General features: G+C 48.0%; 1 protein-coding gene across 1 annotated transcript in view; it reads right to left on the reverse strand.

The window, feature by feature from the left end:
• The window catches only part of SNTB1 (syntrophin beta 1), a 198,263-nt gene that overhangs the window by 21,404 nt on the left and 163,462 nt on the right, over positions 1-13,397 (reverse strand). Inside the window, exon 4 of the mRNA XM_028534020.2 lies at positions 3,719-3,858. Coding sequence (XP_028389821.1) covers positions 3,719-3,858 — 140 coding nt within the window. The remainder of the gene's footprint in view (positions 1-3,718; positions 3,859-13,397) is intronic.

Genomic DNA, 13,397 nt, shown 5'->3' on the forward strand with positions numbered 1-13,397 from the left:
GGGAAAGGTCCTCAGGACAGAAATCTTCGATGAACAGCCAGATAATTCTTAAACTGGACAAGTTTTGCAAACTCGGATAGAATCCACGTAAAGCATTTGGCCTTGACCTAGTCCCCCTTTACAGAGGTCAGTCCCAGGTTTATCACCGCCTGGTTTATAGTTGGTCCTCTCTTGTCAATAGGTTCTAAGAAACTGTAACTTTAAGTGAAATGATGTAACAATGAAAACCACTTTTACCATAGACTAACTGACATACAGAAGTATGTTTAAATCAATTAGGTTATGGTAAAATTGGTTTAAGTCACCATTTCTAAGAATCTATTTGACTACATTATGTGAGGACACAACTGTAGTTGCAAATGGCACTACCATGGCCTTCTGGATAATGTCACCCAGGAGGATTAATTAGTAGACACCCTGCGATATAATCTTAGAAGACATGGCTCTACACCCATAAACCAAAATGAAGCCGTACATGTAAGATGTGTGTGTACATTACTATTGATAAATTATACCTCAATAAAAGATTTTAAAAAGAAATTAAAAAAAAGATAGAACTCCCCATCTTTAGGAAATGCACTCAAAGGCAAATGATGCTGCTAGACAGGCTGTGGGCCCAAACGCTCGTGGATAAAGGACACAGTTTCACGTGTGACTGCATAGAACACATGGAAGGAAGGAGTCACTCGATGAACTTAGCCTTGTGGCTATGGAAGCAGCCAAGGGGAGTAGTAGTGGGGCAGCCTCTGTAATGGGAGGATCCAGAGTTTTCCTTTGATTCCTACTACCGCTCTGGCAGAAATGAATGGCCTCAGCCCAGCCCCCGGCCACAGAGAGCGGGCTTTCCCTGTGTGGGTGGGTCTTCCGCGGGGATGCGCCCTGCTCCACGCCATCTCACTCCTAGCCCAGCCTGAGACTGCAGGAGGGAACCCCCCTCCCCTGCAGCATGGTTGTTGGGAAAGGTCTTTCTGTAGACAATCCCCAGAGTCGTGCAAGGAAGCAGACCATGACCCAGGTGTGTGCAAACCAGAGTGGCTGATGCCTAAGCCAAAAGGTCAGTTAAAGCCCAATTTCCCCAAAGTATATCCCCCCCGGGCTGTGGAGACAACCAAGCGCATTTGACAGATGAGCGCTATGAAAGAGGTAGGGGTGGGGGGTTCAGCCCGGGGTTAAGCATCATCCTGGCCAAAGAAACACTGAGATGGGAACTCTTTCTTTTCCAGGCTGCTGCTTGGGAGCAGGCAGCAAATTGCCCATGAGCTCAGGGGATGGAGCGAGAAACAATAGCCAGCACTGTCTTAACGCCTCTGACAGACCTTGCCTTGCGGGCTACAGCTGGAGACCAGGGTCACGATTATGGGCCTCATTTCATCACTGCTCATAAGGCAGATACTCACATCTAATAACACATTTTTCTCCTGCAGGTCAGTGGTCAGGCTGGGTCACTCGGGAAAGGGCAGTAGTTGGAAGATGAAGTGTCACCTTCGTGTCTGCTTTATGTTCAGATGGCGGGCTATGATTTTTATGCTTCATCTTTTTCTCTTAATGCCCAGTTTGCACGAAGGGGTTGCCATTTTCTGTCCTCATACGGGATGCAGGTTTATGGTTCTGGGCTATTCATGTATTTTGTTCACAGTCCAGACTGGGTGTCCCTGGGGCATCTGAGCCTGGAACAGATACATTTGGTGCCCCACCCCCTCCCAAAGCTCATCAGTGTCATTTACTGTGTCTGTGCCCCAACCCCGCTTTCTGAAACTTTGCTTTGAAAGGTTCACATCCACGACTTTCTTCAGGGCAGCCCTGCGCCCCTGGAGCCCTGCTTGTGCAGACAGCCTGAGGATCCTACAGGGGACATCCTCCGGGCAGCTGGGGCTTTTGACAGATGGCCATGGCAGTGCGCAGCAGCCACTCCGGTCCCTGGTCTGAATCGGGACAAAGTCTGAGGTAATAAGTTACACCCTGGGGCAGTGCTCAGAATAGCCCAGAACCAGAACTACCTGTTCTGTCCAAAATGGGAGCCGAGAGCCACCACGGCCGAGTACTTGGAATGTGGCTACTGCAGCAGACGGACAGAAGCTTTGACATCCCGAGCGAATGGGCACATGCCCATGTGAAGGAAAAGGCAGCCTCCTCCACAGGCCAGAAGGCTCAGAAACGGAGGAGGAAGCCATGCCCCAGGGTGAGTTTCATTGTCAAGTTGCCCGGCAGGGACCTAGAGACCCTCCCTTGTTTAAACCTCTGCCCCTGAGGGTCATTCCAACAGGCACGAGTCCAATTTCTCTCCTTAGCAGCTGGAGTACAGGGAGCATGGCCTCATGTTTCTTTGGTTTCGGTGGTGAGAAAGTCTCAGACTCTGGATGTCAGGGCGTGTGGACAGGATCTGCAGGTGCAGACTGCAGAAGATGGGGAGACCCGCCTGAGCTTGCACGGACCCTCAGACAGAACATGAACCTTTGTACGGACATTTGAGGGTGTCTGGAATCTGATTACTGAGGTTTTTGTTGTTAACACTTAATAGGTTTCCTGCCAAAGATTCCGAGGCTTAGGAAACTCAAAAGTTAAATAACTGGTTAATATTATTTTCTTTATTTTATTGATTTCTAAGGGGTTTAGGCCTGGTTCCTAGCCCTCCATGGCTTCTATTATTTTCCTCTGGGGCCAGTAACTGCCATCCTTGGGTCCCCCTCGCTGGTCTCCACGATCAACCAGGAGTGAGGTCCGAGGAATATCCAGGAGTGCCAGCTCCATTCACTCCCACCATTCCCACCGTGTGCTAACCTCCTGCTCTGCCCCCGGGCCTCACTCTGTCCCCTGCACCTGAGCCTCCACTGTCACCTGTTTGGCACCTCAGTCCCTCTTGTCTCTGCCTTCTGCTCAGGACAGGTGCCCTGAAACCTCAGTCCACTATGCTGTCTCTGGAGGACCAGCTCCTTTCAGGGTTTGTCTCACGTGGTTCAACCACTCATTCCACAAATATTGAAGGGCCCAATGCTGCCAGGCATTATCCCAGGGAGCATGATGTTAGCATTCCTACCTTCTAGGTAAAGGAACAGGGTGTAGGAGTAATGAGAACTGTGCCCATTGTTATAAAGCACACGCAGAAAGGGCTGGCAGCAGAAGCCAGGTCCGGGAGTTCACAGCTACTTGAAGGCGAGACTCAGGACTGATGTGCTTTGTGCTCAGGATATAGGCCTTCATAGAAGGGCAGTAGCGTACGATGCATTAAGATCACATGTCCCATGAGCAACCAGTGTGCACTGAAGGTCCTAAGAAACAGAGAGACACTGGCAGCCCCATCACACAGCTGAGGAAGAACTTGGTTGGAGTCTTGAGGGACATTTTCACATGACATTCTTGGTACTACCAAGTGAGACAATTCTTTCTACCTGGACTCCAAGATTGTAAATACATGTGCCTCGTTCATCTCAAAGGGGAGGGAACAGAGAGCCAGGAAGGTGACTGGGCTGGGACCGTCTCACTGATGTCACTGTCCCTTTGTGATGCATGAGCAGTGTGTTCTTCGTCTCTGTGTTTGGCCCTGTGTTTGCTCATAACTGATGATTAATCTGGGCAAAAACGGGTGGCTATGTTCTGGAGGAGCACTCAGCTCTGTTGCAACAGAAAGCATTGCATCGTGTAAAGTATTGCAATCATTGCAAACAAATAAAACAGTTTCCAGCTGCAAGCATGCCATTCACAACCACAAGGCCATGGCTACCTGGTGGCAATGAGAGGGTACACGTGAACGGGGCTGAACCAGGCTTCCTTCCGCCGAGGCATGCTGTCGTAGATTAAAAGGTCCTTCTCAGTCAGTACAACCAGGGCTGGCTTCCACTGTCTCTCGCTCTCCCCGGGCACCTGAAACAGAAAGCAGAGAACTGGCAAATGATGGCCTGAGAGAAGAGTGACTGCAAAGAGGAGGTTGGCTTCCCCCGAATCAGGACACCCAACAATGGGAACATCTTTCGGTTCAGGTTGTAAAACAAAAATGAAATGAAACCACTCATGGCCTCATCACTCATGATCCTTTGAGAATGTGTTTTCTCAAGGCCCTGGGTCTGAGACACAGTCAGTGCAGCCACGGAGCAGCCCTGCGACCAGACAGCTGTCACTTTGGCACCTGCCAGTCAGCCCTGAAATTTTATTTCACTGTGGGGTGCAGATACTTGGGAAGTGAGGTGCTCCCAGAGGGTTCTGGTAAAATGCGTTGCTTCCCTTATGCAATGGTAAGGCTTGAACTCCTTTGAGTGAATACCCAAAGGCTCTGCAAATGTGTTATGGAGGTGAAGGTCTGTCTGAACAGGAATGCGGCATCATAGACTTCCCCCCAGTCTTTCGCTCTTAGATCGTTTTTGCAATTTGGGCACCACCTTGAACCTTCCTTGTTCTAGGATGTTGAGTTGTATTCATCATAGATCATTCTTTACCTCAAGGGCCGAGGTGACCTGGTGGGAGGGATGTGAGAGGATTCAAACATCACTTGGATGATGGGACCAGAGGACATTAAAGGCCCTTCCAGTCTTGGGATTCTGCATGGCTCAGGTCTTACCTCTGCTCAGTATAGATCCCCGCAAGCCTCCTAAATGTCTTTTGCCTAGGAAAATGTCCTGCTTCCAATTTGAATGCTGGGATAAGTGTTGGCGCTGGGATAAATGTTCCAAATGTTAGTTTGGAACAACTCCATGCTCTAGCCTTACAACTCAAAGTGGGGACTGTGTTCCAGGGGTAGTAGCATGCAAGAAATGCAGAGTCTTGGGCCCATCCCAAGCCCATTGAATCCGAATTTGCATTTTAACAAGACCTTCAGCTGCCTCATACACTCATTACAGGTTAAGAAGCACTGCTGCAGATGAGGTTAAGATTGTCTTGGACAACTGCAACTAATTCCGGGGAAATTCAACCCTCTCATAACAAACCACTAGCCAAATCTATTCTGAATTAAACTAGATGGTAAGCTAAATAAATGATAAAGCGAACCCCTTCCCTTTCTCTTGTATGGAGGTGGTTGCCAGTGTGTGTGGCTTCAGCAATGAGTGATGAAAGCGGAGCTGCACAGGAGGGCATGAGCATCGAGTTTGGTGGGTTGCACAGTTGTATAGGCTGCCTGAGTCCAAGTCCCTGCTTCGTTATTTATTGTCTGTGTAGCTTTGGGCAAGTTTTTGTTCTCTGTGCTCCTCCTTCCTCGCTGATAAGGACAATGTCCCATACAACAGTGGTTAGGAGTGCTGACCCTGGAGCTGGAGTGCCCGGACCCAAACCATAGCTCCTCAGTGTACTAGGTGTGGGATCCCAGGCAAGTCAGTGAGTCCCTGTATCTCAGTGTCTGTATCTGTAAAATGCGGAAATCAGAGGGTCGTTGTGAGGATTGAGTTAAGATGTCTAAAGCACTTAGCACAGTGCAGAAGCAGCACCATTTGGAGCCGGTTAAGTGGCACACACCTCACAAGGCTATAGTGGGTGTGAAATGAGACCATGTGTGTAATGTGCTGAGCACGGTACCTGGCAGATGGCAAGGTCTTCAGTGACTCTCAGGGTGGGCAAACTGTGGCGGACTCACAGATTTCCAAACTTGTCAAAAAAAAAAGGGTATTCTTTGGAAATGGCACCAATATGACAAAGTAACAATTTTCCTTTGGGAAAAATTATAGAGCAAATCCAGAATATCTTTGTTGCTGACAACAATAATTCATTCTCCTGGGTCCTTTCCAAAGTCTCCCAAGAAGAATCTGTCACACAATGATCACCTTTATTATTTAATGCCACTCCTTCAACAAGTTCAAATGAAATCTCCTTTTCTAGAAGGAAGAAATCCCCTGTGAAGCTATTTATACTAGCATGTGAATGGCTGCCTGGTCTATTTCTCCCTTTGTGCACTTAATGAATACTTAAGCCTCCTTTGTTTTCCAACAAAACAACAGCATCTCTAAGAGATCAAAATGAATTGTTAGAGAAGATAATGTACCAGACCCAACAAGGTAAATAAGCTGTGATCTCAAGGCATAAAGCATTTGGGAGGTTTGGAGTAAAATTTTTCCAGCCTCAACATTAAGCCTAGTAAATTACTTTTCCAGCTCATTAAATAAGGCTGGGGAAGCTACAGACGATCCTCCCAAAGTGCCTATCTTCCTCAACTAGTCAGATCCGATCCATTAACTTGGACTGGAACCAGTCGTTTCAATGTGAACACAACGAAGCATCGTTCTTCAAAAACAATATTGCATTTGCAAAAGAAACCTCACCAGTAAGCACCAACACATGGTACAATGCAGACCTTTCTAATGGTGGAATCACAAACTCACCCACATGTCAAGTGGTATAAATAGGTATGAATCATTGCAAGCTCCTAAAACGTTTTGCGATTTATTAAAGAACCTTGTGTGGATGTGTTAACTTTTCTGTGAGAAAAGTTGGGGAGGGCACGTGTGCCATCCCCACATGCAGAGCCTTCATTTTCATACTCTGTGCATGCGTGAAGGTTGGGGTCTGCCCAGGAGGACAGCCGACCCTCCCAAGGAGAAAAATGTCACAGTGAAGAACAAGGTTTTCAAAACCATCCTTCTGGCCACCAGAGCGTTATATCACAAAGCCTTTGAAGAACATCTTTTTTTTCCAGGCTAGAGTATTGGCGCTGCTGTTCATGAAAACTTCCATTACAAATCCAAACTTCCTGGAACCCAAAGAGTCTCCAATGTGAATGCATTCGCTCTGGCAATGTGCCTGCATTTTATTAAAACGTGACTCCTGAAACAGGTGTGGAGTGACTTCCATCTCAACCCCAGCCTCCGGCCATCAGATGCTGTAGCAGTTTCTTAAGAACTGGTCATGTTTCTAATGAAAAGAGTGAAGGGAAAGAAGCAGGGAAATAGACATTCAATTCTGAAATTATTCTGAAGCCCAACTGTGAGCTGAATCCCGTCCCCGTAGTTACTTCTGCAGAGCACGAGAGAAGCAGCTTACAACATGACAATCTGAGAGAGAGTGGACAGCAGTCACTGGTGAGAACGGAGGGAAGTAGATATAAACGTATCGACATGTCGTATACCTTAAACTCCCACACTGTTACATGCCAGTTATGTCCCAATGAAAAGCAGAATTGAGGGAAGGCAAGTCATTGAGTCCTCCATTTGAGACAGGTCTCTTAAGTTCATCTAGGTCAGTGGCTTTCAAATTTTTGAAACTCATTGGACCCTCTTATCAGATGAAATCACAAGCTATAGAACAAAGTGTGCAACAACTGAAAGGAGGTCTTGATGGAGCTGCAGCCTGGTTGGGATCCAGACTTTGTGGCTTCATCCCACCACTGCCCACACCCCTGAGTGGGGTTCCCAGAACCACTGGGAGATAGTCTGAAAGCTGCTGAGCTGAGCTCCCTGAAATACCTAGAATCTACAGCTCACGTTCAGAGAGACAGTTTTAGCAAGTGTTCAGTGTCTTTTTTTTTTTTTTTTTGGTGAAAGGTATTTCCACAGAAAAGAATGATACGGTTGCCTCTAGGGCAGAGTTGCAAAGATTAAGTGAATTGATACATAGAGAAGGCTTTGAAAAGTGTCTTGCACCAGTGAGCAAGCAAGCCTTAAAAAATATGTTATCCTTGCTACAATATCAATGTCAGAATAAGTTAATATCAGAGTAAAGAGGTGGGCAAGAATTACTTGTTTTTGTGGGTCTGGAGTCCCCACCTACCAAAGGATGGGGTAAGACTAAATTATGTCTCCAACAATGTCTCCGACTTCAAACTTGGATCATTTTTTTCACGTTAAAATTCCCTGCTACTGGGAGGGGACCACTTTAGCTGCCGGGACTCTTGCTTTACATCTCTTCCGGGACCCGGGGACTCTGTTCACAGGACCAAACCACCGTGTGGGGCTGCTGTTCTCCTCCCTGCCAACTCGCTTTTCCCAGAGTACTGATTGTCCACTTTGTACTTGAGCACAGGGTGGCAGGAGGAGCTCTTTGTCTTTGAAGCTAAACAGCAATGTCTTCAAAATCCCACTGAGGGGTCTGAACAGATTACAGTCATGCGCCACATAATGATGTTCTGGTCAGTGATGGACCCCATATACAATGGTGGCCCCATAAGATCATAACGCAGCTGAAAAACTGTTGCCTAGTGACAGCATAACCATCGTGACATCATAGCTCAACAAATTACAGTTGCCTACAGTATTCAGTACGCTACCATGTTGTCCAGGTTGGTGGCCTGGGAGCGGTGGGCTGGACCGTGCAGCCGCCAGGGAGTGCAACAGGCTGTGCCGGCGAGGTTTGCAGAAGTGCTCCGTGCCATGTTCCACAGTGAAAATGCTGAACGCTGCCTTTTTCAGAACGCGTCCCCACCAAGCGATGCGTGACTCCTGAGCTGCTGTGAGCACTTGTTCGCTGATGGGTAACCCGCTAATAAGGGCTTCCCGTGCCTATGTTAGGAGGATTAAATGAGACAATGTCTATAAAGCACTTGCTGGAGGGCAGACACTGGCAGGGCTACACTATCCCTGTCACACGCCTCAGGGACACTCTTTCCTCTGCTCCCCTCTGCTTCCTGGCTACCTGCTCAGGGAGGGAGGTCTCAGCATAGGGGGAGCACAGTAAAAACCGTTCACCAAGGAAGAAGCTCAGTCACATCTTTTGTGTCGGAGATGATGGATATCTTTTATTTTCTGTCTTTTCACCGGAGGTTTCTAGGTATTTAGAACACAGGACAAGACAGCAGAGTAATAAAAATGAGCAGTTATCCGCTTCCAAATGCTTTACAAGCATTAGGTTACCCTGCACCAATGCTCAGAGAGGCAGATAAAGATGACCTTCGCTTGACCAAAGAAGAAAAGGAATGGAAGCCATAGACGTAATCAAAACCCAGATGTGGGGTTCATACTTGGAGTGCTCATCGGAGTCAACCTGCAGCTTGGCACGGTGGGACTCTGGTGCTCGGTCCTGGTGAAATCGCCTCGGCCGTCTGTCGGCAGGGCCCGCTCCCTAAGGGCACGGGGGAAGACTCCTTCCTTGCCCCTCCCTAGCGTCTAGTTGCTGCCCGTGTTTCCTTGGTGCTTTGTGGCTTGGAGCTGCATCACTGCCATCTCTGCCCCCGTTGCTGTCACAGGGACTTCTTTCTGCGTGTCTTCATGTGGCTTTCTTATAGGGACAACAGTCACTGGTTTGAGAGCCCACCCTATTCCAATACGAACTCAACTCATTAGATCTACGAAGACCCTATGACCAAAGCAAGTCACATTCTGAGGTCTTGAATGGACATGAACTTTGGGTGGGTGGGGGGCTAAAGAGAACATTGTTAAGAAAATGGTCAGAACTCATGACATTGCCAGCTTCCTTTTTGCCTTTGAATGCTTGCAGACATGGAATGAATTCTGCAAAGTTATTTACTGAGCGTGTGGAAGGTCAGATGCTAATTTGCTCTCACAGAGGCCTTTGATGGCTCTATTAAAAGTGATGCCTTGGTCGCGGGGACTTCATAATAAAGCCAACCTTAGGGCAGATCACACACGCCCAACGAGATAAGTGCGCAGCCAGGGCTTTAAACCTCCTCTCATCTTGCGGCTTCACGGGAAGGGGAGGCGGAAGGCAAGTGAAGGTCGAGTCCCTCTCGAGGCGGAGCGCATTTCAACCCAGCCACCTGGCCTTTGAACTGTTTTGCCTCATTTGCTTACGACTAATGAGACAGCTCTCTGAAAAGGCCATACTCTAAGATACATTCCAGGCGGCGGTCTCTTCTTGCTTTAAAAAAAAGTTGGATTCAACTCGGAGTACTCTGTTTTACTGCGAGTTCAGGCTAAACCCAGTCACGTTCGATTAATAAATGGGAAGAAGCAGACCTGTTGACCGAAGCCTGTGCCTTGTTAAGTTTGGGGTGATTTTCCAGCCTATACCCTCCTCTGCCCTTTGGAACGCAGAATGTGCGCCTTGCTGGAGCAGCCGACCCCCTACCGCAGGGAAGAGGGGCGCCACCCTGCACCTCTCTTTTTGTCTTTTTGTGCACCACACTCTGTTAACTCCCTCTCCAAGGAAGGAGGCGCGTCACTGTAATTGTTCTGAGCTGGGAAGTGTCATCGGGCCTCAATGGCATGCACTGTCGTGCTTGTCAAAGGTGGGCGTCTGTGGTCACTACCCAAATCCCTGTATCTACAGAGTGAGAATGCATGTGCCCCTTGGGGGCAGGATGGCCATTTTGGTCCACACAAGTGTCTCGTTTCCATACCCAAGTGTCCTCGCTTCAACAGGGGCCATTGCGGGCCAGGTGTGTCATTGGCCCATGTGCTCTACACCTGACATTTATTAGAGTTTGGCATCAGGGCTTATTGGGCACCTGCTCAGCTGTTAATAAGTATATCATTTTCTTGTTTCCCATTAGTACATCATTTCCTCTCGCTCTTGGTTGGAAACCCTAGAGAGGAGAAGGGGTGGGTAGTACCATTCTCTCAATCCTCCCCGCACTCAGCATTCTGGGAGAAATCCTGGCCATGAACTTGGGACCAAAGTGGATTCTGCTGTGCTTGCCTCTTTCCCCTCCTGCACTAGTTTACAGTCTCTGCTCTCCTTCCCTGCAGAGAGGCCCTGGGTCTGCCACGGCCACTAAACTACTTTCACCTCCCTCACCCAGCTTTCTGGATCTAGAGCAGCCCCGCCCCCATCTTCCTAGTGAACCTCTACTTCTGGAAGGCTCTGTCCCCAGCCATTCCATTTAGAGTGCACTTTCATTTGTCACCCCTTCAGTGCCTTGGCTCAGCTGGGAACATCCTGGGATTCCCCCCCAGGACACGACCGCTGGGTGTGGACCACTTCACACACCAGCTGTTTGAAAGGGAGACCTGCTGTGTGTTTGATTGTCTGGAAGTGGATCCCTCGGGGCGCTCCACAGTGCCTTCTTCTCGGAAACCTGGAAACGTGCCCTTTTCATCTGGCTTACTTGTTTGCTCAGCTCCACCGTTTCTGAGAAAAGTCCAAAAGTACATTTCCACACCATGCCCTGCCCGAATTATACAATGTCATAATTGAGTAAGGTCAGACTAGTTTGGGGTTTGCTCCATCTTCGGGTTTCTTAAAAATAGCAGTAAATGAGGAAGAGCAGTTAGGAGAGAAATGTGTAGAGAGAACGTGACAGATTTGGAGTCATTTAAATCTGATGGCTTAAATATCTACATGACAGGAAAAGAACTCTCTTGATCAGGGGAGGATAAGGCTGGGAGCCCACATGGTTTGAGCACCCACTGGAGATGAGCCGGGTTATGGGTGTATTGCCTCCCCCTCTCCCCAATTAAGAAGGTGCCATCTCAACTCCTCTATCACAGGATGTGACCATTTTTGGAAATACGGTCATTGCAGACATAATAAAGAGATTTGACTACTCAGAGAAGAATTTAGTTAGGATGAGATCATACTGAAATACAGTGGACCCTAACCCAATATAGCTGGTGTCACTACAAAAGGGGAATTTGGACACAGACACACACACACACATACACACACACATGAAGAACGCTATGTGCACGCTGAAGGCAGACACCAGGGTGTTGCGTCTATGTGCACACTAAAGGCACAGCACACCTCAGTTTTCCAGCAAACCACCAGAAGCCAGGAGACAAGTGTGGGACAGATTCTCCCTCGTGGAGCACAGAAGCTAGGAACTCTGCTGACACCTGCATCTTGGGCTCCTAGCATCCAGAGCCGTGAGACGTTTGTAGTAGTTTGCTGTGGCAGCCCTAAGGAAGGACACAAGCACCGTGCTCCATGTCATCTCCCTTAATTCTTTCAACACTATGAGGGGTTTGTTATTATCCCCGCTGTACAGGAGAAACTGTGGTTCAGAGAGGTCACATACCGGCCACGGTTATGTAATTAGAGTTATAAAGACACTTCCTGCGCCTTCCTGATTCCAGAGTTGTGATATTTCCAGATCACAAAGTTGCCTCCCCTAAGAAAGGAACAGTGGGTGGTATGGGAAAATGAGGGGAGGGGAGAGAGGAGAGGCAGCTGGCGACTCAGCAGCGATGGCTCCAGCCGGCTGGAGCGCCCGGGGTCCAGCTCCATGCAGCTGTGCCACCGGCTGCGTTTGCCCTTGAGATCCTTCCTTTTTGCCCTTATTTCTCACCTCTCGGCACATGAAGCTCCACTGCGGCCAGACATCACTTATATACCAGTCCCTAAATTCCCCTCTGAATAATCAAAGATCTTTATTCCCCCAGTCTCACACCTGATTAAAGTAATTCAAGATAAAGGTCTAAATAACTCATAACCCTTAGTATGTTGTTCACCAAAGGATATTTCTATTTATAACAAGTAGCTGGGGCAAAATTAGTCTGTTATAGCTACTCTTCATTGCACAATTGGAGGGTTAGTAAATGAAGCATAGCTTCTTCTCCAAAGGCATTCCATTATACCGTAAATTCAGTTTGCATGCTTTTTAAAAAAAATTTTATCAAACTGTCTTCTTCACTGCTGGTGCTCACCCTGGTACAAATGTTCACAAACTCTAAGATAGTAAAGTACAACTTAATGTGCTATACAGTTTTAAAATTAAATTTAGCAACATAAAACAGACAAGTATGGTAGGCTATGGAAGTATGTTTGGATATTTGAAACGACTACACTTTTTTAGATATTCGCATCACTAGGAAGTTAAGTGGCTCCTGACCCTCTCAGCTCATGGCTTGGAAACCCCTAGGTGCAAAATACACACTTTCAGCAATGTTATGGTGGCTACATTAACCATAGAATCTTCTAGACAGGAAGTCCCAAAGTCAGAGGACCAGACAGAAGGAAGGGTCACTATGAGGCAGCTTGTTTGCAGAAATCAGTTCCTCATTACCGGGAAAGCTGTGAGCACCACATCACCAAATCTTCAATCTTTCAAAGGAAGCCATACACCTACACTTTTAAATGTGAATTCTCCCTATGTTTAAGAGTTAGCGTGTTAGCTTCCTCTCGCTGCTCTAAGAAATCACCACAAATGCAGTGGCGTTTATTCCCCTGCTGTGCCGGAGGCTGAAGTCCCAAAGCGAAGATATTGGCAGGGGCCGCTTCCACCCGAGGGCTCCAGGAGAGAACGGAGTTCCGTGACTCTCCCAGCAACCCGAGGCTGCCTGCAATCCCTCCTCAGCTCACGGCCCAGAGCACGTTACGTCTTCTCCCTCTGTCACTGAGCCGCCTTTTCCTGCTTCTGACCCTCCCACCACCCTATTATTGGGACCCGTGTGATTACATGGGGCCTGCCCAGATAATCCAGGAGAGTCTCCTCATCTCAAGATCCTTAACTTTATTACAACTGCACAGTTCCTTGTGTCATGTAAGGCAGCACATGCACAGGCTCTGAGGACTGGGGCGTGGACATCTTGGGGGGTAGTCCTCTGCCACCCTCGGCTGGCAGCTGATTTGAGTTAGAAAAATAAAGT

Source organism: Phyllostomus discolor, chromosome 7 (genome assembly GCF_004126475.2).
Source record: "Phyllostomus discolor isolate MPI-MPIP mPhyDis1 chromosome 7, mPhyDis1.pri.v3, whole genome shotgun sequence".
NCBI classification, from domain to species: Eukaryota; Metazoa; Chordata; class Mammalia; order Chiroptera; family Phyllostomidae; genus Phyllostomus; species Phyllostomus discolor.